Source organism: Canis lupus, chromosome 19 (assembly GCF_011100685.1).
Source record: "Canis lupus familiaris isolate Mischka breed German Shepherd chromosome 19, alternate assembly UU_Cfam_GSD_1.0, whole genome shotgun sequence".
Classification (NCBI taxonomy): domain Eukaryota; kingdom Metazoa; phylum Chordata; class Mammalia; order Carnivora; family Canidae; genus Canis; species Canis lupus.
In genome coordinates, this window is record NC_049240.1 from 39,924,508 (window position 1) to 39,950,983 (window position 26,476).

General features: G+C 34.8%; 1 protein-coding gene across 16 annotated transcripts in view; it reads left to right on the top strand.

Annotated features, from left to right (window-relative positions):
• The window catches only part of R3HDM1 (R3H domain containing 1), a 199,467-nt gene that overhangs the window by 138,108 nt on the left and 34,883 nt on the right, over nt 1-26,476 (top strand). For all 16 annotated transcript variants that reach the window (XM_038565078.1, XM_038565077.1, XM_038565079.1 and 13 more), the window contains 2 exons: nt 10,788-10,942; nt 14,633-14,784. In XM_038565078.1, the coding sequence (XP_038421006.1) occupies nt 10,788-10,942; nt 14,633-14,784 (307 nt within the window). The remainder of the gene's footprint in view (nt 1-10,787; nt 10,943-14,632; nt 14,785-26,476) is intronic.

Sequence of the window (26,476 nt, forward strand, 5' to 3'; positions counted from 1 at the left end):
GTCCCTCCCAAGGAGAGGACATTGTGGGCTGATCTTTGAAACTCTGATAAATGGTCTTTTTTTAGCTCTGAATTCACATAACTACCATCTGGACTGGAAAAGTTCAACTTTTCACTCTGATTCCTATTTTGGGTAACCTCATTTATACCTATAAATAATCTTCAAATGAAAAAAATTCCCTGGTTGATTGACTATTTGCAATAATTTTTCCCTATAATTAAATTTATCTTGAGGATTAAGTATCTTAAACTACAGTAAAAGTCTTCATTAACCAAAATGCTCAGAAAATGGAAAGAGATCAAGTTATTTAGTGTTCCACTTATTTAAGCAGTATTATTACTCTAATACTCTTTCTACTTCAGCATTTGTCCCTGAGAAAAGTAAAGTTTAGGATCAAACTAACTATGTGCAAATCCTCTCTGTGCTATTGTTTCTTCTTTTCAAAAAATGAGAATAATTACACCTATTTTCATAAGAATATAAGTGTTAGTATTGTTACCTTGTGGTACCATTGAAAAAAATGAACATTATATAATATTCTAAATGAAAAGGCATAGGAATTTTGGACTAAATTTGTGTTTGGTACGAATTCCAGAGTGGCCAGAGAAGACTGACATAGTTTGTTCTAAAATATTTAGTCTTTTTGTCTTGTTAGCTTCTTAATTCATGCCTTTTCCTTAAAGTACAACAGATGTCACATCAGCTAAATTTTTTCCTCATCCTTGGATTGTTAACTTGAGGTCTAAAATATGTTCTAAGAAAATTTACTTAAATCCTTCCCATCTTTTTTTGTTTTTGTTTTTTTAAATTCAATTAATTAACATATAGTGTATTATAGTTTCAGAGGCAGAGTTCATTGATTTATTAGTCTTGTATATATAATACCCAATACTCATTACATCATGTGCCTTTCTTAATGCCCATCACCCAGTAGCCCCATCCCCCGACCCCCTACCCTCCAGCAACCCTGTTTGTTTCCTATGATTAAGTCTTTTATGGTTTGTCTCCCTCTCTAATTTTGTCTTGTTTTACTTTTCCCTCCCTTCCCCTATGGTCCTCTTGTTTTGTTTTGTTTTGTTTTGTTTTGTTTCTTCAGTTCCACATGTGAATGAGATCATATGATAATTGTCTTTTTCTGATTGACTTACTCCCCATCGTTTTAAACATTTCTGTTAATCTTATCCATAGCTATGGAAATCTTACTTGGAAAAGATTTTGAAACACTATGTGTGCCATTTCTATAAATAACGTAAGTGGATATTTATATTGATATCAATGCATAGAAATAAGGCTACCTATATATACATGTAAATGGTGATTATCTATGAGTAATTGTTTTACAAAAATGATTTTTTTCCATAGTGGCTTTTTCCTTTTTCGTATTATCCAAACGTTATACCATGAAAACCTATAGTACAAATCAAATAAGGCTTAAGAGATGTTTTAAATATCCAGGTTTATTCAGAAATATTCAAATAAAACCTTCATTTCAAGCTTTACATATTAAACCTAAACTAAAACAGTTTTGTGTTCCTCTTTATCAAGTAAACACTTTAGGATTAATGACATGAAATCTGCATTTCACCTTCAGTACAGTTTCTAAGGAGAGGATTAATGAATGACCCATGAATTCACTGAGATAATTTGTAATCATGCAATCAAGTCATTTCATTTTAATGAAATGGCAATTAAATCTGTTTAACCTTATTTTAAACATAACACCTTAAAACTTAAGTTCAGCTTTTGCTTGCAGAGCTATTTGCTTATACTGGAAAGTGAAAAATGTCATTCTCAGTCTGTCAGCATATATAGTAAACGTCTGGTTTTGTGTAGAAGCATATATTATTTTGATTCTATTCTGTTAAGAATATGTTTTTCTCTATTATCTATTCAGTGAGTATAAATATTGAGTGCCCACTTACTGGCTTAGCTTTGCCATAGCTGATACAAGTTTCTTTGTTTTTAATGGGAATAGGGGCAGGGGATGTTAAAGTTACCAACCTTACTCTTAAAAGGCACACCATTTCATTTTTTTGTTTTTTAAGGCATATACCATGAGAGAACAATTTTATGTTACCTATACAGTGGGGTTTTTTAAAGTATAATTAACATACAGTGTTAATAGTTGTAAGTATACAATATAATCATTCGACAATTCTGTACATTACTCAGTGCTCAAGATATCTGTACTCCTAATCCCCTTCACCTATTTTTACCCATACTGCCAACCACCTACCCTCTTGTAACCACCTGTTTATTCTCTTCATTTAAGAGTCTGGTTTTTTTTTATCGTTCTTTCTGTTTATTCCTTTGTTTTGTTTTCCAAATTCCATATATGAGTGAAATTATATGGTATCCATCTTTCTCTCACTGACTTATTTCACTTAACATTATACTCTATAGGTGTATCCATGTTGTCGCAAATAGCAGATTTCATTATTTTTTATGGCCGAGTAATATTCCATGGTGTACATATATTGTACCACATCTTCTTTAATCATTCGTCTATTGAGGGACACTTGGGTCGCCTCCATATCTTGGCTATTGTAAATAATGCTGCAATAAACATAGGGGTGCATATATCTTTTTGAATTAGTGTTTTCATTTTCTTTAGGTTAATACCCAGTAATGGAATTACTGGATCATATGGTATTTCTGTTTTTCATTTTGTGAAGAACCTCTATACTGTTTTTCCCCAGTGGCTATACTGGTTAACATTCCTCACAGCAGTGCACAAGGGTTCCTTTTTCTCTACATTCTCGCCAACCTGGTTATTTCCTGTGTTTATGATTTAGCCATTCTGACAGGTGGAAGGTGATATCATTGTGGTTTTGATTTACATTTTTGTGATGATGAGTGATTTTGAGTGTTATTTCATGTGTCTGTTGGCCATCTCTATGTCTTCTTTAGAGAAATGTTTGTTCATGTCTACTAACATTTTTAATTGGATTATTTGGGGGGGTTTGTTGGTTTGTTGACTTGTATAAATTCTTTACATAATTTGTTTATTGACCCCTTACCAGATACATCACTTGCAAATATCTTTTCCCATTCAGTAGGTTACCTTTTTGTTCTGTTGATGGTTTCCTTTGCTGTGCAAAAGCTTTTTATTTTGGTATAGTCCCAGTTGTTTAATTTTGCTATTATTTCTCTTGCCCAAGGAGACATATCCAGAGAAGTGTTTCTAATGTCAGTGTCAAAAAAGAAATTACTGCCTGGGGGATGCCTGGATGACTTAGTCAGTAGAGCATGTGACTTTTGATCTCAGGGTTGTGAATTTGGGCCCCACGTTGGGTGTAGAAATGACTTTTAAAAAATAAATAAGTAAACTTTTTAAAAAAGGAAGAAATTATTGCATATGGTTTTTTCTAGAATTTTTATGGTTTCAGGTCTCACACTTAGGACTCTAACTCATTTTGAGTTTATTTTTGTACATGATGTTAAGACAATGTTCCTATTTCATTCTTTTGCATGTAGTTGCCCAGTTTTCCCAGGACCATTTGTTGAAGAGTCTGTCTTTTTCCCATTGTATGTTCTTGTCTCCTTTGTCATACATTAAATGACCATATAAATATGGTTTATTTCTGGGCTCTTAGTTCTGTTCCATTGATCCATATATCTGTCAGTACAATATTATTTTGATTACCACAGCTTCATACTATACTTTGAAATCTAGGAATGTGATACCATCAGCTTTGTTCTTTTTCAAGATTGTTTCTGTGGGGTCTTTCGTGGTTCCATACAAATTTTTGGATTATTTGTTCTAGTTCTGTAAAAAATGTTGTTGGAATTTTAAGGTTTTTGTTAAATATCGAGGCCTTTTTAGGTAGTATGAACACTTTAACAATACTGGTTCTTCCGATCCATAACCATGGAATATCTTTCTATTTGTTTGTGTCATCTTAGATTTGTTTCATCAGTGTTTGGTAGTTTCAGAGTACAAGTCTTTCACCTTCTTGATTAAGTTTATTTCTAGGTATTTTATTGATGCAATTGTAAGTGAGATTGTTTTCTTAATTTCTCTTTATGCTACTTCATTATTAGTGTATAATAATGCAACAGATTTCTGTATATTTTGTATCCTTTGACCTTACTAAATTCATTTATCAGCTCTAGGAGTCTTGGGGTGGGATTTTCAGGGTTTTCTATATATTATATTATGTCATGTCCAATTAGTGAGTTTTACGATGTTCATCCTTTCCAATTTGATTCCTTTTACTTCTTTTCTATTCTGATTGCCGGGGCTAGGGCTTCCATTACTTTGTTGAATAAGAGTAGTGAGAGTGGACATCCTTGTCTTGTTTCTAATCTTCAAGGAAAAGCTCTGTTTTTCACCACTGAGTATGATGCTAGCTGTGGGTTTTTTATATGTCACGATATGTTCCCTCTAAACCTTTACTTTGTTGAGGATTTATCATGAATGGATGTTGTCCTTTATCAAATACTTTGTTCTGCATCTATTGAGATAATGATGTGGTTTTTATCCTTTCTCTTGTTAATATGATGTATCATGTTGATTGACTTGTAAATATTGAACCACTCTTGCATCCCTAGAGTAAATTTCATTCTGCACTGAATGATTTTTTTGAAGTATTGTTGGATTTTGTTTGCTAATATTTTGTTGAGAATTTTTACATTTATGTTCATCAGAGATATTGGCCAGTAGTTTTCTTTTCTTTTTCTTTTTTTTTTTTTTTTTTGTAGTTTATCTGATTCTGATATCATAGTAGTTGTAGTCTGATACAATGAACTTGGAAGCTTTCCTTCCTTTTCTATTTTTTGTAATAGTTTGAGAAGGAGAGATATTAACTCTTCTTTAAATGTTTGATAGAATTCCCCTGTGAAGCCATCGGGTCCTGGACTTGTATTTTGGGGGAGCTTTTTGATTAGTAATTTAATTTCATTGCTAGTAATTGATAAGTTCAAATTTTCTGTTCCTTCCTGATTTCATTTTAGAAGATTATATGCTTCTAGTAATGTATCCATTCTTTCCAGATTGTCCAATATGTGGCATGTAATTTTTTGTAATATTCTTTTATAATCCTTTGTATTTCGGTGGCTGTCAGTGGTTTCTCCTCCATTTCTGATTTTACTTAAGTTCTCTCTCTTTTTATGAATCTGGGTAATGATTTATCAATTTTGTTGATCTAGGATCAGATCCAGGTTTCATTGATCTGTTCTCTTGTGTTTTCAGTCTCCATTTCATTTATTTCTCCTCTAATATCTATTATTTCCTTTCTTCTACTGGCTTCGGGCTTTGTTCATAATTCTTTTCCTAGCTCCTTTAGGTGTAAGATTCTTCTTTTCCTAGCTCCTTTAGGGGTTTATTTGAAATTTTTCTTGCTCTTTGAGGTAGGCCTACATTTCTATGAATTTCCCTTTAGAACAGTTTTTGCTGCATCTCAAAAATTTTGGACCGTTGGGTTTTCATTTTCATTTGTTTCCATGTATTTTTTTTTTATTTCCTCTTTGATTTCTTGGTTGAGCCATCCACTGTTTAATAACATGTTATTTAGCCTCCGTGTATTCATGTTCTTTTCAGATTTTTTTCTTGTGATTGATTTCTGGTTTTATACCATTGTAGTCAGAAAAGATGCATGATACATTTTCATTTTTTTCAATTTACTAAAATTTGCTTTGTGACTTAACACGTGATCTGTTGTGGAGACTGTTTCATGTGCAATTGAATGTATGTTATACTGTTTTTGTTTTTTGTTATCGTTATACTGTTTTTGGATAGAATGTTCTGAATGTATCTGATAGGTCCATTTGATCCAATATGTCATTTAGATCCAGTGCTTCTTTGTTTTTTGTCTGGATGATCTATCTATTGATGTAAATGGAGTTGCAGTCCCCTACTGTTATTGTATTACTATCAGTTTCTTCTTTGATGTCTCTTAATAGTTACTTTATGTATTTAGGTATTCTCATGTTGGGTGCATAAATATTTACAATTATTATTTCCTATTGTTGGATTGTTCCCTTTATCATTACATAGTGTCCCTCTTTGTCTCTTGTTGCAGTTTTTGTTTTAAAGACTGTTTTGCTTTGCATGACTATTGCTACCCCGGCTTTCTTTTCACTTCCATTTGCATGGTAAATGTGTTTTGTATCCTTTAACTTTCAATCTGCAAAAGTATTTAGGTCTGAAGTGAGTTTCTTGTAGACATCATAGACATGGGGTCTTGCTCTTTATCCATTCATTCAGAATTACTGCTCAAAAATCAGTTTATTGTCTTCTGAGATTTCCCTTCTAACTGTTCTCTGTTGCTGCTTTTAAAATTCTCTTATTATTACTACTTTTAATTACTAAGTATCTTGGTGTGGACCTCCCTGGGTGGATTTTGTTGGGCTCCCTCTGTGCCTTCTGGATCTGGACATCTGTTTCCTCAGATTCAGGAAGTCTTCAGCTATTGTTTCTTCAAATAAATTTTCTCTCCTTTTCTCCCTTATCTTGTTCTGGGATCCCAGTAATCCAAATGTTGTTATACTTGGTGATGTTGCTGACCTCCCTTAACCTATTCTCATTTTTTATTTTTATTTTTGATTTTTGCTATTCAGCCTGGTTGGTTTTCATTACCCTGCCTTCTAGATTACTGATCTATTTTTCTGCATCCTCTAATCTGATTCCCTCTAGTATATTTTTCATTTCAGTTATTTATTCATCTTTTTTTTTTAATTTTCTCTTTGTTGAAGTTCTCATTGAGTTTGTCTAATTTTTTCCCAAGTCCAGTTAGTATCTTTATGACCATTACTTTAAATTCTTTATCCAAATGTATTGCTGATCTCAGCTTCATTTAGCTCTTGCTGCGGTTTTGTCCTTTTCTTTCATTTGGGACATACTCCCTATCTCCTCATTTTGTCTAAATCTCTGTGTTTATTTCTATGTATTGAAAGGTCAGGGCAGCTCGGGTGACTCAGCAGTTTAGTGCCACCTTCAGAGACCCAGGTACCAGTCCCACATTGGGCTCCCTGCATGGAGCCTGCTTCTCCCTCTGCCTGTGTCTCTGCCTCTCTATCTCTCTCTGTGTCTCTCATGAATAAATAAACAAAATCAAGAAAGGAAGGAAGGAAGGAAGGAAAGGAAGGAAGGAAGGAAGGAAGGAAGGAAGGAAGGAAGGAAGGAAGGAAGGAAGGGAGGGGAAAGAACGGAAGGAAGGAGGAAGGAAGATCCGCTCTTATGCCCCTCCCCTGCCTAGATCCTCGCCAAGACCATCCCAGCCCCATCCCGCCCCTCGCCCTCCCCCCCTCAGCCCCCCACCTCCCTCGAAAAGCCCCAAGAAGAAAGAACTGAAAGAAGAAAGAAAAAAGGTCAGCTGTGTCTACTGACCACTGAAACTAGTGGCCTTATGAAGAAGGGGTCCAGTAGTGCCCTGAAGTACAATGTGTCTCGTGTTCACCTGAACCAAGTTCCTCAGGGTATCTCCTCTGCTTATGAGTGCTCTGCTGTTGTATCTGAGCCACTTTTGCCTTCAGTCCTCTCAGCTACCGAGGCCTGCCTTGCATGCTGTGGGCAGGATTCGGTCCCTGTGCTGTTTAGGGCCAAGACTAGGGCCACTGTGGGCTTGCAGTTGGGCAGTTTCAGCAGTCAGACGAGATGCCTGCCCTCAATTTGTCTGACATGGCTGCAGTGATCCAAACTGCAAGGCTCTCTTCCTGTGCTGCCCCTTGAGAGCTTTTTGTTGCTGAGCATGACTGGCTGTCAAATCAGATATCTGCCCCTAGTACATCTGCTGGGGCTGTAGTGAAACTAGTTTGTATGGTTATCTTCCCATCTTCCTAGGGCCTGGGTCACTTTGGAGTGCCTCCCAACCCTCTCCAGGCTCCTTGCAGGATGTGACATGGCAGGAGCCACTTAGGAGGGTTCCCTGTAGCTTTTAAAACATCTGGAATAAGGCAATGAACAAAATTATGAGAAAACTAACATGAGCTTCTTAAGAAATATATTTTCTTTTAAAGTGCTTAACATTCTTGTTTTTAATAGCTCTAGTATTATTTAAGAATATACTCCCAGTTTATTTGTGCTACTTCTGAATGAAGTACTAATATTTAGTCATTGTTCTAAATTCCAAGTCTTTGTGTTCTCAGAGTTCTTTTACTTCTACTGTATCCCCACAGGTATTATTCATTTTAGAGTTTTTTTCTGAAATTTTTAAGTCCAAGCTCAAATGTTTACCTCTGTCAGGATTAATTTCTCCCTCCTGTTTTCATAAGCCCTATTTATACTGCTATTCTAATATGATGTTAGGGCTGAGCATGCCTAATTCAAAGATAGGACCGTGTCTTACTCATAATTACATCACCTACCAGTCACATCCTGGGTTCACAGCATACTATCCTCTGTTACAAATGAGATGCTGGAGTCAAATGTTGTAGATATCATGTTATATTGTCACATTTTGGAGATGTGTGTGGTGTTTGTGTGGAGATACACTGTGACATGGATATTGATGGGGATTATGTTGCATTAGGGAATCTAAAATACCATTGGAAACTTACTGATGCAAATTCCATAATGTAGTATCCTATAACATGGAATCTATAGCTGTCTATTGAAAGTTTTCTCTGCCAGACATTTTTTTTAATAAGAGAATTTTCAGCTGAGAGGCTCCAATGTGAATCTCCAAAAATTAGTGAATTTAAATAAAGGAAATCAGCCACATTTGCCCATAAATTGGCTTTTTTTTTTTTTTCAAAGTTTTATTTCAAGGTAACCTACTTTGAATGTATTTTGAATAAACAATAAAAGTAGTAAGAGAAATAGTTGAAGTTCCTTGGGGGGGATGTGACTATATAAGTCAAGGTATTTTAAGTCAGATTGTTACAATTATTTCTGCCAGTATCTGCATTTTTCTTTTCATTTATAGTGGATTATAATTCTCACAAGACTGTTATAAGTCACTTTTCCAGTCTATTAAGAGCTGAGCCCAAATTCTTACACTGCAGTCTATGCTTGTGTATGTGTATGTTCTGAGGTAGTATTTCCAACACAAGAAAAGGTTGTATCTTCACATCTTATTCCTATTCCTGCCCTTTATGTTTCTGGGAATGGAAATGTGTCAATGTATGCTTTGATGATGCTTGGAATTAGAGCGCGAATTTGAAGTCCATGAGATTTAATAAACTGAAAAGAGTTGACTTAATGTTAGACCAAAGAGCAAGAAAAAGTTTCTTCTCCTTATCCTCTATTGGCCTACAAGTTTAAGTATTATAGTATAGAAAATTCATTCACAGAAAAGTTTAGGAAATAGCATATTCTCAATCACTTCATTACTGACTAGGATTAGATTATAAATTTTTTGTACTCAGAAGTCATTTGTAATGTGGTCATAAAGCACTGTTGCCATGGAAATAGCATCATTGTACAAAGTCCTTCACTATTAAATATTTCACTATAACTGGATTTTACTTTGTTGTTGTTAATATGTTGTTTAGTTAACAAATATGCTTTGTATTTCTGTCTTTAGAGAAGGTTGATGCCAGATTTTATTCAGTTATTTAGTCATTGAGCAGAATCATTGAGACTTCTAGGCAACTACAGTGATGCTGTTGTCTATAGTCAAATACCTCAGATGGAATCTTTGCCATTTCTGATGCTTTAGGGATTAATAACAATAAAAATGAAAACTGATATTTATAGGATAGTAAAATACTGTTTTGGTGTTACCATAGAAGTCATTTCACTGATGTTTAGTTGTGGAAGTTTGTTAAGCAATACTATAGTTTGGTTCATCTTTGTAGAAACTTTTTAAATACCCTGAAGCTGGATGGTTAGTTGTATTTATCTAGTTTCTTTAAAAAAAAAAAAAATTTTTTTTTTTTTTTTTCTGGTAGCTTCTAATACTTTACGTAAGTTTTGAGATAATTGGTCTACCTAAAGGAATCCTCTTGGGGTAAAGAAACAAAATAAAATTATTCTTTTTTTTTTTTAATACAATTTTTATTCACTAACTCAAAGCTTATCATTGTGGATTCTTATTTAATAACTGATTAATTCACTTGATAAAAGTAAATTTATACTCTTAATTTACTACTTTAGTTACTAATAGTGCCTTTAGTTTAGAGAAGAGTTGTCCCTTAGATGTCTGATTTGTGACTTCAGGCAAATTACTTAATCTCTTTCAGGATCTGTTTCTCTGTCAAGTGACCTTAAGAATACAATAAGGAGAAATAATCTAAAAATTTACTAAATAGTCCATTTTCTTTGTGCCCTTGACACAGTCCTGATAAAAGGATTGCTATCTTAATGTGACAACTGTTCTATAAAAGCGTTTCTCCTCTTTCCTACTTTTGGTCTTCAGAATGGCTAGCTTCCTGAGCATGCAGCCTCTAATGTAACATAGGGCACTGTGTTTGGTTTAATGTTCTGTTATCACCAACTCAAAATTCTCAGTAATTTTTAATAAGCAGCCCTGCATTTTCCTCTTGCACCAGGACCAGAAATTTTGTAGCCAGTACTGGTTCTCAGAAGCTAGTTGTCATAATAGTTTGTAATATACACTGAATAGTAGTTGTCTGTGATCATATAAATTTCCTCAACTATAAAGGAAATCTCTACATAAATTTTATCTGAATATATTTTAAATGGAGAAAAATATAGCTGAGAGTTACCCACACAGTAAATCCTTTAAATGTTAACTTTGATAATAGTGGGTTTTTTTAGATTTGGTATTTTAACAATTTTGTCATTTCAAAATACAAAAGTATTTGCTTAAAACACAAAAACATTCTATTAGATGAAAACAAAATAAATTCAAAGCAGAATTTAACTCATTGTGCCATTACAGGTTATCAAGTTATACCCAACCACCAGCAAAACTACCAAGGACTAGTTGGAGTTCAGCAACCCCAGAGTCAGAGCCTAGTTGGTGGCCAACCCAACAGCATTGGAAATCAGATCCAAGGAGTAGTCATCCCATATCCTTCAGTGCCATCATACCAGGTATGTCACTATTGCCATCTTTGGGTGAAGGTGATTTTGAATAAATGAAATGTATATCTATAGTTTATCTCCTCTCTTCTTAATATAGGGAAAATGCTTTGGGATACATAATTTTATAGTCTTAAGAGTTGTATTAGTTATAGCAGCTTTGTTTTACCCTTATCGTATTACTTTATTCATTCACGTCTTTAATTTTTATAAAAAAAAAAATGTGAACTATAATTTGAACCACACTGATAGTGGCAAGTAAATTTTGTTGAGCACTGTCTCTCTTTCAGATGACATAAATATATAATAAGCAAGTATCTTATTCCATTCTTTAGCTTCTTAGAAAGTCTCTTGAGAAAAGAGTGGAATAAGGGAAAATAGGGAGAGGTAGGTATTTAGGAGAATGAGGTAGTGTGTGGACTATAAATCAGTGTTTACAAAATAGAGAAGAATGTTAAGTTTTCCATGCTGGAACTGATCGTTTTCCCCACCTCAGTCCCCAAAAAAGAATGGCATATCATGTATTAAAAATGTTATGGATTTTAATTAATAGTTCTAAAGTAGTTACCTATTGTTTCATAAATAAGTCAAATATATTTAGTATTATACGGCACATTTTCACAAATTTGTTTTACTCTTCCTTCATCTTCCTAGAATAACTTGCAAGTTAGTTTGTTTTATTATCTTTATGGTTTTCCATAGCTGAGCCTAATATTAAGAACTCAAAAGACCATTTTCATTCATCTCAACAAGGTAAAGACAATGTAGTTAGAAATATAAATGTACATGTAAACAAGTTGATGAAAGTGTATAGACCCATAACTAGAGGGATCATGATACAAAGCCATGAACAGAGTAGGACTTGAACTTCTGTATTAGGTACAGAAGTTCTCTGGAAAGATAAAAACCTTTAATTAGCTCTTAAAATTATGGGCATAAATTGATTAAGAAGAAATCCTGGGGGTGGGGAAGGATATGAGTAAAGATGGTAGCATAATCCATGTAATTCCAGAAATTTAAATTGAAGTTAAATGTAAACTATGTAATTGTCAAAAAAAAAAAAAAAAAAAAAACTATGGAATTGTCAAGGACGGTGAGGACTAAGAGTATGTCTAGCTTTCTAGTTTCTTGATAATAATTAGTAACTAAGGGGAAAAAAATCAATCATATATCTAGATTTTGCATCTTTGTTTTCTCTCCCATCTCCCATGCTTCTTATTCCTTATCCTCTGTGCTTGAGCCCAGGCACATGAGACTGCCCATTCCCCACTTTTCTGTAGCTTGATATTAGGCAAGATCCAGTACCAGGCAGGAACCCTCCTTTATCAAGGACCTTGGTTGTGCTACCTAACCCAGTACATTGAGCATCTGTTAGATATCCAGGCACTATGGAAAAAAAGATCTTCCTTTTACCTCTAGGGGCTCACAGTCTAGTGCAAGTAATACAGTTTGTTTGTTTGTTTGTTTGTTTGTTTGTTTTAAGATTTTATTTATTTATTCATTCATGAGAAACACAGAGAGGCAGAGACACAGGCAGCGGGAGAAGCAGGCTACATGCAGGGAGCCCGACGTGGGACTCCATCCCGGGTCTCTAGGATCACGCCCTGGGCTGAAGGCGGCGCTAAACCGCTGAGTCACCCGGGCTGCCCAGTAATACAGTTTTTAAATAAATTAGATTGTTAGTGTAGCTTTGTTTTTTTTTAAGCTAGATACTGGAAATGTGTCAGAGCTAAGACAGTAATTTGTATAGCATACTTTTTTATAAGTTATAAATCATTTCTCAAGGTATTTTATATAATCTTCATACTGAGTAGAAAACTATGAGAAGGATGACTCTGTAGAGCAATTAAAGCCTGCTTTACAATTCCTATTATCTCTGATAAAGAGGTTGGGTGGGGGATAAAATGCTGACTAAAATAGTCAGAAAAATCATCTGTCCTCAGTAGAGTGTATTGGTGGCCATATGTCTCAAATACTGTTCCCTCTCTCTTGCTCCTTCAGTTTTTCTTTACCGCTAAAGATTTGTTCTATATCTTTTTTTTCTTGATTTGTTCTATATCTTAAATCATCTAGATTAAACTGTGTCATTTTCCCTGGATCTGCTTTGCATATATATTAACTTAGATACAATCAGAAATAATACTCTTAGAATGTTACATTCCTTTGGTAGACAGAAAGACTGAAATATGTTTTACAGAGTTGGATAAATCAAACCAGTAACTTTCTCTTTGCAATAATTGAGCCAATTGAAAGTAATTAAGAGATTGCTGTGCATTTTGAAAAGACTAGTTTGCATTTCAAAAACATGTTATATAGGCAAGACTTATTAGAAGTTAATCACCTTGTAAGTCATGGAGGCCAAGTAGAGAGAATCATGAAATGGTTAAAAGAGCTGAAGCTCTGGAACCAGAAGGCATAGGTTCAAATATGAACTTACTTGCTTACTGGCTATACAACCTTGGGCAAGTTACTTAACCTCAATTTCCCCATTTATAAAACAGGGGTGGGGATCCCTGGGTGACTCAGAGGTTGAGCACCACCTTCGGCCCAGGGCGTGATCCTGGAGTCCCAGGATCGAGTCCCGCATGGGGCTCCCTGCATGGAGCCTGCTTCTCCCTCTGCCTGTGTCTCTGCCTCTCTCGCTGTGTGTGTCTCTCATGAATAAATAAATAAAATCTTTAAAAATAAAAATAAAAATAAAACACGGGTGATAAGAGTACCTTCTTAAGGTTATTAGGAAGTCTTAATACTATAACATACATATGATTAGAACAGAACCTGATGCATCGTAATAAATAACTACTCAATAATATTAAATTGCATTAAGATCGCTGTTACTACTGTTATTATTGTACTACTATTGCTAACATCATCATCATCATCATCATCATCATCATCATCATCCTAACCTTCAGAAGCTTTTATCTTGGCCCTATTTACCCAAATCAGTATAATCCACCTGTAATACAGTGGCACATTTATAAGTTAAGGACCCATTACAATATCAGAAGAGCCCTTCATGTCTGTGGTTTCTATTTAAGAAACTTAAGAAGCCAGAGACCTGAAAAAAACCATTATGTTCATGTGGTTTCATAGAAAACAGAATTGAGAGGTCTACTGTTGTAGATCCTGCAAGTAGAGATTACAGTGGAGATAATGCCTCCCATGAGATGGAAGTAGGATCTCATTTTTCACATAAGGAGCTGTTGGGTCTCCCACTAGATTAGTCATTTGCCTAAGGTCACATAGATAGCAAAAGGGTAGAGCCAATACCACCTCTAGATATCTTAAGCTCCAGAACTCATACTTTTCTGGTCCAGTGTATCTCACCACTCCACCTGAGTTTTACTTCACTCTGTGTGAGGCAAAGTATATTATATTACTCTTTCCACATCAGATGATCATCCTTATTTGGAAACTGTTTCTTTCTTAAAACTTTTACTTAAGGATGTAAGTCATATTTTATTTTTATGATGTAATGCATCAAGCCTATTGTTCAACTGATAAATGCCAGCCAAAAAACAGTAGCTGGCTGAAAAGAACAGAAATAAATGGTAGTACTGTGGCTGACGTATCATGATTATTGGCAGTTCAGCTTATTCCTAAATGTTGATACTGGAAAAGTTGATAGAGGTTAGAGACATTATCATTTGCACGGTTTTGAAGAACCTTTTTCACTTTAAATAATCTTTCAAATTTTAGGTTTCACTGCCTCAGAGTTCTCAAGGAATTGCCCATCAGACTTATCAACAGCCTGTTATGTTCCCTAATCAGTCTAATCAAGGATCTATGCCAACAACCGGAATGCCAGTTTACTATAGTGTCATTCCACCTGGCCAACAAAATAATTTAAGGTGAGTACAACTAAGAAACCTAATCCTATAGCTTCTCATTGTTTATCAGGATTATGGTCTGTTGCTAATTTTAACATTGATTAAGGGGCATGGCCTGAAATTATTATCTAAAATAGAATAGAAAAAATAGGATAGAGTCTCCTTTTCTCATAGTTTTTCTAACACAATCAGTGTAAGTCAGACATTTCATATGTAACCTAAAGAAGTCACATCTTCTCTCATGTGCCTAAGGGTAGGCCATTCTCCTCTTAGCCAGAAGGGGTGATAGTTGGCCATGGGCCTTGGAGTTGGAGCATTTAGTATTTAAGATTCTTATAGGAGTTGAGGGAAAATGTATTTCTTGTATATGACCTCAGAAACAAAATTTCTTGCTAAAATTTTTTAGGCTCTAGGGAGCTCGTTTATTATCAGTAAGAGGAAGGAGGTATATAGGAGAAGCAAATGATAGTAGTTCTATGTAAAATAAAAGCAAGTCACGAATCTGCTTCTTTAACTACCTTTGCTTGGAAAAGCAGAAGCTCTTCTGATAAGCCAAATGTGATACAAATAATAATCTTCCTTTCTGAATAATGGACTAAAGTTACTCAATTCAAAGTATTACAGCCTTTCATTTATTCTCATGATATCCTTGTAAGGTTGCCAGAGGGACTGCACTGCTCTTTTTAGGAAGGAGGACCTATGTTTTAATTGCTGATAAGAGGTTGGCACTGGTTATGGTTACAGATGATGGTATTTAGGGGTGAGAAAGGGATTGACAGACTTGCTTCATTGAATATACTTGGGAGAGTGGAAACTTGGCTCTTACTTTGTTAGCAAATAGACATGTGCACACACACACAGGAACTCACATATTTCCTCCATCTTGGTTCTCATTTTATTTGTCGTCACACACGCACACAGGACTCACTTATTTCCTTGCCTTTCTGGCTCTGTGTCTGTCACTGATTAAAGAGGCCCAGGCTTTTTAAACAGCAAGTTGGTTGTGAATCATAGGCAACTTTGAAACTTTATATTCTAATGAGCCCCAACTCTTCAGAGGTGGAGCAGCTACACAGTGACAATAGAAATGTATACTGTGTTAAATTTTCCATTGGTTGTGTAAATTTAAAATCTCTAAATAAGGGGGAGATGCTCCCAATCTGAGCCTCTTTTTCTAATTTATGTAAATTTGGGGCCTGTAACACCAGGTCAGGTTCAGAGCTGTTAATAGCAAAATTCTGTGCTAAAACAGATGAAATGGATGGTGTGAAAATGACTGGATTATCTGCTTTTTGAACCAAAGCGAACTTTTTATCTGAGGGAAAATTACCAAAGAAATCATTCCAGTATAGAGCAGAAGCTAAGAGAAGTTGGTATTAATACAATGACTCATTCAAAATCAAAAGACACCTATTTTTATCGGTTAACTTGTATAGGCTTAGATGCTGGATAGAGGGGCTTTCTTAAAGGAAGGTCAAGCCTAAAAGGACCGATATACAATGGCTTAGACTTTAAATTTTCCCATGTTTGTTATATTTATGGGTACCTTGAAGCAGAAGCGATCTTGTCTCCTTGACTCTTAAGAGAGCTGACCTTGGAAGTGGGTGTAGAGGTGAGAGCCATAGCTCTGTACTGTCCCCTACATTCAATGTTAAGTATGATAGCAGGATCTAAAAGCTGTCAAGTGGAATATAAGAAATAGTGAAAGGGATTATAAGGGAAAGGAGGGGAACTGAGTGGGAAAAATTAGAGAGCAAGACAAACCATGAGACTCCTAACTCTGAGAAACAAAGGGTTGCAGAAGGGGGAGGTTGGGTGGGAGCTTAGGATAACTGGGTGACGGGCACTGAGGAGGGCACTCGATGGGATATGACCACTGGGTGTTATATGTTGACAAATTGAATTTAAATGTTAAAAAATGTAAAATAAATAAAAGCAAGTTGTCAAGTAAGTGCTAATAACTACACCTTGGAAAGAACCATACCAACTTTTAGTTCTTGGGCCTGCTTCTGCAAGAAAATAAAAATTTGAAGAGCTACCCTTGGCTGAAGGAATAACTTCGAAGCCCAGGAATTAAAAGGGAAGTGAGATTACCCTCCAACTTGAATCTCAAGGAAAAGTTATGGGAATTATTCACAGGTTAGGGCTATGACCTGAATGAGTCAGGGAGATTTGAAATACTCCAGCTGTTACTTGACAATAGTGGTTGGTTACTGTGTAACAAACTAGCATTGATCTCTTCCAACTACGAATTACTGAAGTGAGAAATGGAATGGGTTGCAGGTAAAGCAAGGATGTGTATCCTGTCCCACTTGTATTCTGATACCTTTTATGCTAGTTATTAGGTAGGAATACAAGTCCTATGGAATTAATTGAGGATACCTTTGGGTGACTAATGTTCTTTTTCAAAATATAGCAGCATTCTTTACAGAAAATTTTGTTTCTGATTCTGGGCAATAATAAAGCAAATTGTTATAATATTTCAGATTTCCAACTTAAAGATCAACTTATGGCATTTATTAATCAGATCACTACTGTCCAAGGGCTAATAGTATAGAGACTATTCCTTCATAAATCTAGATTTACTAGTTTGTATAAATTGTATTTTATCTTACTTATTGCACTATGTTTACACACTGAGCAGAGGTTTATCTGAATATTCCAGCACCTAGAGCAGGGCCTAGGGTAGAAGGTTGGTAAATGCATACTGAATGAACACACTTCTTTAATGGTAAAGGCCAACTTACACATATGTATGGGTACATACATGTTACTCATTCTCGTTTATGTAGAATTATTGGCTTTAATATTATTATTTTGTTTCTGTAGCCTCTATATACTTTTTAAATTCTTCATTTTTTGTATTACAAAATATACTTGTTGACACAAGTTAAACAATCATTACAAAAATGTGTAAAAACAAAGCTATTCATCACGCCCCTCTCTGCCCTCCCGTCCAGGTAACCAGTGTTCACATGCTAGTATATGTATTCTCACATCCTGACCAAACATATACACATAAAAAAATACGCATATATTGAAATTAGGTGTTAGAGTCTAATGAAATAGATATTATCTTACATTTTTTCTTTAATGTCAGATTAGTAAAATTTAGTCTAAGACATTCTCATTCTGTGTATGTTTGTTCCTTATTTCTTCATGAACATAATTTTACATAAATCATGTCATACAGGCAGTTTTCTTTTGTTCTAACTACTTTCTCTCCCTTGACCCTTTGAATGAGATTATTCCCCATATATACGCATGCTGGGTAACCCATGTTTCCATCCTGGTTTGTATCCCTCCTCACTTTCCTCCTTGCATCTAATCATATGCTAACATAGATAATGGGTATGGAGACACAATTAAGAGTGATTAGCACAGACACAAAATGGAATTTATAAATAAATTTAAATATGAAATGTCTATATCTTGCATTTTTTAAATATACAATCATATCATGTTTGAAATATGAGAGATTTAATCTTTCAAATTTAGTATTACAATCTATAGTTTTTTTTCCTGTAGCTTCGTTTGTTTGTTTTATTTTATGACACTGTGCTTGTAACTTCTGCCATTTTCTGAGGATTGTACAAATGCATGCCATATTCCTTGAGGCTCTTCATCATGGAATCTAACTGATTTGATATCAGGTTATGAGGTGATCTAAGTTAGCTACTTTTTTAGTTAACTGAATCTTGTACCTTTAGATGTTAATTGATGGGGGGCATGATATGGTTAGAAAGATGAGCTTTGGAATCAAACAAAGCCTGACTTCAAGCCTATGTGACTTTAGGCAAGTTACTTAGTCTTTCTGCACTTTGGTTTTCTCATTCATAAAATAAGAATACCTCAAAGGATTGGTGTGCGAAATTCCATGTGTTGGAGTTTGTATATGAAAATTATTCTAAAACTTATACTTGCCTGTGTTCTTGAGTAGAGGACACTGAAAATAAAACTTTTTACTGCTGATTCAGAGCCATAATCCTGAGCATTGGTAATTACATTGTGCCCCCACAGAATTTTGAAGAATGTTGGAGATATTTTCATTTACTTTCTTTCTTTGTCAGTTATTAGTGTAAGTGCTTCAAATCTGCAGTGAAGTTACCAGAACTAAGTTTTTAAAAAGGCTTTGAGTTAGATTCTGGAGGCTCTACTGAGTCTGTCCTTGAAGCAGAAAATATTTTTGGGTGTTATTCTCAAGTAAACTAAATATGGTAAAATGTTCATTTCTTTTCTGAATTATTTGTGTTTTCTGTGTGAACAGAACATATTTGTTCTTTTCTGGTATGCCAAGCCAAGACTTCTTAAAAGACACTCCATTTTGTAGATTTTTAAAAAATAATCTCTACTTACCTCACTGAATTTGAATCCTGCATTTTTACCAAACATTAAGCTGAGAAATGAAAAAAGGTATTACATTATCTCTTCAGAATAACTCACATAAAGAGAAATATGTACAGTTGATCATCATTGTGGATTCGTATTTGCAAATTTGGCCTATTATAATTTATTTGTGATCCCAAAATAGTATTTGCAGGCTTTTTCAGTTATTTGCGGACAGGCACAGGGCAATGAAAAATTTGAGTCACCCAGTGAATACATTCTCACCGAGGTTGAACAGGTTGACAGTCTTCCTCCTTACTTCGGTTTTCATATCGTAAATACATTTTTCAGTCTATTTAGTGCCATAGTTTTGGCTTTTTTGTGCTATTATTTGGTGGTTTTGATGCTCAATGGCCCCAAGCATAGTACTGAAGTCTGTGTGATGTGTCTTATGGAATAAATATGTATGTTCTGGCATGAACTATATTGTTGTTAGCCATCAGCTCAACGTTAAGGAATCAACAATGTGGCATATCCAGAAAAAGGAAAAAGAAATTCAATCTGTAGGTGAGACCGCTCCAGAAAATGCTAAAGTAACATCTAAAGTCTGTGATTAAGCTATGAAAAAGATGGAAAGGCAGATAAATTTGTGGTTTTGTGGGATGACAACCAATAAAAAAGCATAGTCACAGCATTATTCTGAGGCCAAAAACCAAAGAGATTTATGGGCAAAGTGCTCTGGATCAGGAAAATACTAAAACCTTCTCAAGTAATGTTTCATTATAAAGAAATACTGGATAAAATTATTGTAAGAAATCTATATTAAATAAAATAAACAGAAACACACATAAAAACAAGGTTATGTGTTGATCAGTTGATGAGGATGTTGTGACCGGGGCTCTCAGTATATTAACCCTGTATTTCCTGTGTGGACAATGGCTCAGTATTTGTTAATTCAGTGTTCATATGACTTTTAGAAGTCAGAAATAACAAGAACCAACTGAATTTTATACATAGTACTGTGTTAGGCACCATAAAGGCATACAGAATGCAGTAGCAATATAGAGTTCATACTGTTAATTGAGTTTTAATCATTTCTACTGATAAAGCCTACTAAATCTTAGTAAAGTATGATGTTCAAGTATAAAATTTGCCATAGATTTATGGCCTTTGTTTTTCAGAACACTAAAAAGTTTGCTTTCCTCTCTAATGCCAGAGACTCAATCAAGCAAGAATTTTATATTTAAATATATTTAGATATGGAAGAAGAATAGGACAATAGTCCTTGTCCTTATGGAGCTACAGGTTTTTTTAAGATTTTATTTATTTATTTGAGAGAGAGTGAAAACCAGAGAAATCACAGAAGGACAGGGAGAAGCAGACTAGCCACTGCGTGGAGAAACCTGTATGGGGCTCAATCCCAGGACCCTGAGATCATGACCTGAGTTGAAGGCAGACACCAAACCAGCCAAACCACCCAGGCTACCCTAGGGAGCTACAATTTTTTATGGGAAGTTAAATGTATACATAAGAAAACAAATAGAAATCATACAAAATGCATACAAGGAAGGGATAATATGAGAGTATTAAAGAACAAAATGTGTATAGAGACTAAGCATTTTGCTAACCAAATGGTATATAACCGTATTACCATTTGAGCCCTACCTACCTGGTCAACATTTCTTCACCTTCAGATTCATTACATCTAAAGTGGTGTTTTTATTATAGTAACCTTACAAATGCAGGTAAAAAACCTTTCTTCCAAAATTTTTTCTTGTCTATAAATATTTTACATTTCTAGAAGCTTGTCCTCAGAGTGTCCTCCTGAAAAGGATAAGATTGTGCTTTTGTTTTTATTTTACATATAGACTATGAAACATGGAAAAAGTTAACCATAGAATTTAACCTGAAAGCCTAAATTCTTCAACTCTGATTTCTAGTACCCTACCTTATTAACATATTAGGAATCATTATTCCTAATCTTACCAGCATGTTAGAATCACCTATAGGGCTCTTCAGAGTACTGGTAATAACCCCTAGTTCTCCACATTCTCATTTCACTGGCATAATTTTTTTGAAGCCCTCTAGGTGATTCTTCAGGCAACAAGAGTTAAGACCCATTCACACACTTAACCAGCCCTTCTCATCTTTATCCATAGACTTGAGCTGTGTGTAGCCATAACCCAGTAATATTTTATACATTTGCCAGAAAGGTATTGTGTCTGTCACTGTTTTTTTGCAAACTTCATCCTGGACCCAATGTTTGAAGATAAAATTGTATAAATTAGCCTATACCAACAAGTATACCCAGTTTTAGATGGAAAGTGTATGTTAAACTCTGGGCTTACAGGGTCCCCCTCTAAACATTCTTTATGTTTTTACTAAGTGGACTGTGATGAGCTTCATTCCATTACCAGATTACAGGGAGATAAGATTTCTGTAAGAACAGTAAGTGAGATTTTGTTTTGAGAAATGTCTTACTTAGCTTGAGTTGCTTAGCAACCTCTTTTTTCTTTTTTTTTTGCAGAAGCTCCTTATGCAGAAAAATAGAATTTGAATTATTATTTTTACTTTCAGCTCAGCTTTTCAGTTACCACTGAGGCAACTCTATGTTTAGATTAAATTGTGTTGTTACGTATACTCTGAGGATTTGCCATAGCCTGATACATGTTACGTGTCTTGTCACTTTCAGCAAGCCATATAGTGGTCAGAAAAACTAGTTTTACAACTAATTGTGAGATTTCTCTCAATCTTTGGCATGGAGAGAAAATGAATTCCATTCCTGCAGTGTCTTCAAAAGTGGCAAGCTAGTTGGATAAATCTTCAAAATACCCTCATTTTGGTAGGGGTTTTTTCCTCCTGTTTTACCTTTCATTTCTCATTTTTATCTTGAAACTCAAAAGGAAAATACATACCTTTGTTTTTTATCTGTCATCTCAAAGGGCTAACCTACAGAGAGAGAAACTTGAAGAGACTGTAACCTCTATCTTTCAGAACTTGCTAAAAAATGCTTCACAGTATCTTTATGAAATGATGAAAAAGAAAACCTTTTAAGTCTTTTTCCTTTTTTCCTCCCCACAGTATGTTTTTCCCCATTTCTATATCCTACTATTCCTGCGGTATCCCCTTTGTCCTACTTCTGGAATCTGTCTTGCATTCATTTTATTTCTCCTAAACTTCTGATTTTGCATTTTAATTTTTTCATTTGCCTCAGCCATCCTTTGAAATGATTGTCAATAACAAAGTGTCAATCTGATCCATATCTTTCAGGGAAGTTTTGCTTTTGTTGTTACTAATAAGGAAGTTAACACCTAGCCTAGAGAAATAAAATGTAATAAGGAAATGACATTTGGAGCTAAAAACATTGCCTTTCCATAACATTCATTTCCTCTTCACTGAGTATAAAAGCTTATTATTTTTATAGGCATGAATTTATCAGCAAATTCATTAGTAAATTAAGTTTTATTGACAAAAACGATACTGAATAGGAAGGGAAGAAGATGCTATAGCTATTTCATTTTTTGTGAATTCACCAAAATGACTGATAGTAGTAATATTTTACATTAAAATAATAGTATATAATAGGTACATAAAGAATTACGTGGGATGAGCAGTGACCTTTCATGCAAAAATCCCTTTATTCTATACATAAGTAATACAAATATGGTCATACTTGTGGCTCTCCCTCAATCTATGTTTTGTCTTTAAAACAGTCTTTTCTCTATCTCTCATTATACATATGATACATTGTCATTGTAGAAAATCTGAAAATATTAACAATTAAAAATATAAATGAACATGAAAAAGCAAATCAACTCTAAGTCTCACCAGAAATAATTACTGTTAAATTTTAGTGCACTTCTCAAGTCATTTCTCAGTGTATACATAATATGTAAACTTTGTTAGGAATTAAATATTTTAAACATTGTATTTTCTGTGTTTTTAATTGTGTTATTCATCAGCTCTGGTTTAAAGATTAAACCATATAAAAATACATGGAGTACAATTCTAAACTTCTGCCTGGCCCATGGCCCTTGGTGCAAAGCAGTTACTATTCACCAAAATAATCCCAGTTTAGACCTTGGATGTACTTTTCTAATACTTTTACTGCTTTTTTTTTTTTTTTTTTTAAGATTTTATTTATTTATTCATCAGGGACACAGAGAGAGAGAGAGGCAGAGACACAGGCAGAGGGAGAAGCAGGCTCCATGCAGGGAACCTCACATGGGACTCGATCCCGGGACTCCAGGATCACACCCTGGGCCAAAGGCAGGCGCTAAACCGCTGGGCCACCCAGGGATCCCCTTTTACTGCTTTTAAGTAGATAGGTGAAACACTTGCAGTTTGGAAAGAGCATCACTGTTTTTGTTTTTGAGGTAAAGAGATTAGGAGTGTTTTTGTTGTCAACTGTGAATTTTTTTGCATATATGGAATTATTTATATAAATGTTTTATTCTACAGCTTGCTTTTTTCATTAAGTGTTAGTTTTGAATGTCTTTCTACAGAGTAGTTGAATTTGTCCTTTCAGGTTATAATGGAGGGAAACCAACTTGTAAGAGGTCAGGCTAAGGAATTTGTGTTTTAGACTTTTAATAATAGCAAATAACTGTGGTTTCTGAAGTATGAAATTGATGTGATAAAGTGTCTGGTTTTGTGTTTTTTAATTAGGTCAGTAACAGTCATCAAGATACATTTTAATTGAGCAGAAACCACAAGATCAAGTAGCAGAATCCTTGCCTGTGGTGGTGGCAATAGGAAGGGGACACATTTAGGAGGCCCTTTGAAAGAAGATATAAATATGTGGTGATATTGTGAGTGTTAAAGAAAAATTTCAAATATCCTGATGGAAAATGTTTCACTAGCAACAATAGAATGCCAAGATTGGAGATGAGTGTGATTATTATTTGGATATCATTTACTTAAAAATACCTACTAGATCTAGGGCAAACAGACTTTTCTATAACAGGCCAGAAAGAAAATACCCTAGGTTTTAAACACAGAAATACAAAATTGTGGGTACTGTTTTAGGTGTTTATGTAATAAAAGAGAAAATAAATTTCCAGCAGTACCTGGGTGGCTCAGTAGCTTGAGCATTCGACTCTTGATTTCAGCTCTGGTCATGATTTCAAGGTCCTAGGATCAAGCCCCACATCAGGCTCCCCACTTAGCAGGGAGTCTGCTTGTCTCCCTTCCCCTGCTTGTGTGTTCACATGTTATCATGCACACACAACCCCTTCAAATAAATAAGTAAATCTTTTAAATAAATAAATAAATTTCCAAAGGAACTTTTTTGACAAAATTCAATAATAGAGCACAGTTTTTTTTAATACAGTCCTAATAAACAGAGAAGAATAGAATTACTTTAGATAGGGAGATAACATTTCATCTCATTGGGGCTAAAGTACGTGTTCTTTATCATCAAATTGATTGCAAATGTTTATCAATAAAAACCATTCTTGGGGGGAAAAAAAAGACATTCTTGGCTTATGGGCTATTCAGAAGCAGACATTAGGTCATAACTGGCCTGGTGGCCATACTTTTCCAGTACCTGTATTAGATGATTCATTGCAAAAAAGACCAGCAGGAAATGGTCTGAAATGAAGGCTTATCACAGAGGAAAAGAAGGAAAGAGAAGCCAACATACAAGGAGATTTCAAAGATTAACAGTCAGGTGTTGCTGGGGAGCATGAAAACCTTTATTAAAAGGGCAAAGACAATGGATATAACAAGACGAGATCATTTGCAACCTTCCAGACCATATATGTAGATGAGAAAACTCTGAGAAGGAAATAATAAGTTTAGACAGTTCATAAAGTCTGTGTATAAAGGGTCCAGAGTATTTATTCAAAAATAGATACTACTTTTTTGAAAGATAGAAAGGAAAGAACACATAAAGGAAAAATTCAGATTAAAAGGTATATTTTTTAGACATTAGGGGAAAAGTAAATCTCTTAATTTTCTCTGCCTACTTTTTGAATCATTAGATTTTCACTACTTTTTTCACTATGTACATTTTAAGCTTTTCCAAAATTTTTTCTAAATATCCACAGTGACATTCTGCATAGCCCAAGATTTTGAATGGCTTTCCATTTTATTTGGTATTTCTCCAGGCCATAGGTAACCTAGATAACATGCATCCCCTGAGATATGCTAAGTGTTTAGGAGACAAAAGAGGTTTGTCTTGAAAGCGCCCCTATGGCATATCCCATGTACTTTATTTTGTGAATAATTCCTGTGGCTTTGGAGTGTGCTGACTTTGTATTTTACTTACTGGTATTGGGAACAATATGAGGCAAGTTGATAAAAGGATCTGAAAAACCTGCATCCTCTTTGTCTTCCATTTCTAGCCAAGATTGGGTATTAGGGACTGGATTTATTCTCCTACCTTAACTTATAAACCAGAAAAATTTATGAAACAAGCTTTCTTAAGACAGTGAAGGACAGTAAACCCTGTGAGAAGAAAATAAAATGAGTATCATCAATGCCCCAGCTTGCTGCCTAGAGAAAGTTTCCAAGCCACCATTCAGGGAGAGGGCCCCAAGCAGGGCCTCCCTCTAAATTAAGGAGATGAGGTTAGGAGTGCAAGGAAGCCAAGGTGGCTGGAATTTACAGGACAGAGTGCTGAAGAGAAGAGGCTACCAAGAAGAAGCTGTGGAGATCTACAGAGGGACCATTTTGAGTGAGTCTGGTTGATTTCTGCCTGGTGCTTGTATGTGCAAAAACCATACGAGGCCAGCAAAGGCTGGACAATCCTTGGAACTCACAAAGGACTAGAATAGTTTATATTCCTAGCAGCCAGACTGTCAAAATCTCATAATATATGAAGCATCAAGCCGAGGACCTGAAAGGACATTATCTCAGTAGTGGGGGAACATTAGCCCTAGATTAAAGGCTGCTCTGGTCATGCCTAAAGAAAAGGACTCAAAAGGATTAGTTGTTTCTAGATAACTGTGACCCAAGACAAAGCTCAAAAATATTGCTAAAAAATAAAAGAATATCCAGCAGTTAACAAGGTTAAATTTACAGTGCCTGTCATGCAATCAAAAGTTACCATATATGAAAAGAAATAGGGAACTAAGGCAATAATGAGGAGAAAAATCAGTTAATTGAAACTGATTATGAAACAATGTCAATATAAAATTCAGAGAAAAAAAAAAAGACAAGAGTTAAAAATGAAGAGCACGTCAGTCCGCTTCAGGGGACCTAATATATGTGTAATTGGCATCCTCAAAAGAGAAAAGGAGAGAACAAAAAAAATTTTTTGAGTAAATAATGGATAAAGTTTTTTTAATTTGATAAAAATAATAAACCCACAGTTTCAAAAATTCAACAATCTCCAAGCAAAAGAAGCATGAAGAAAAAAAACTTCTAGAAAAGTAATAAAGAG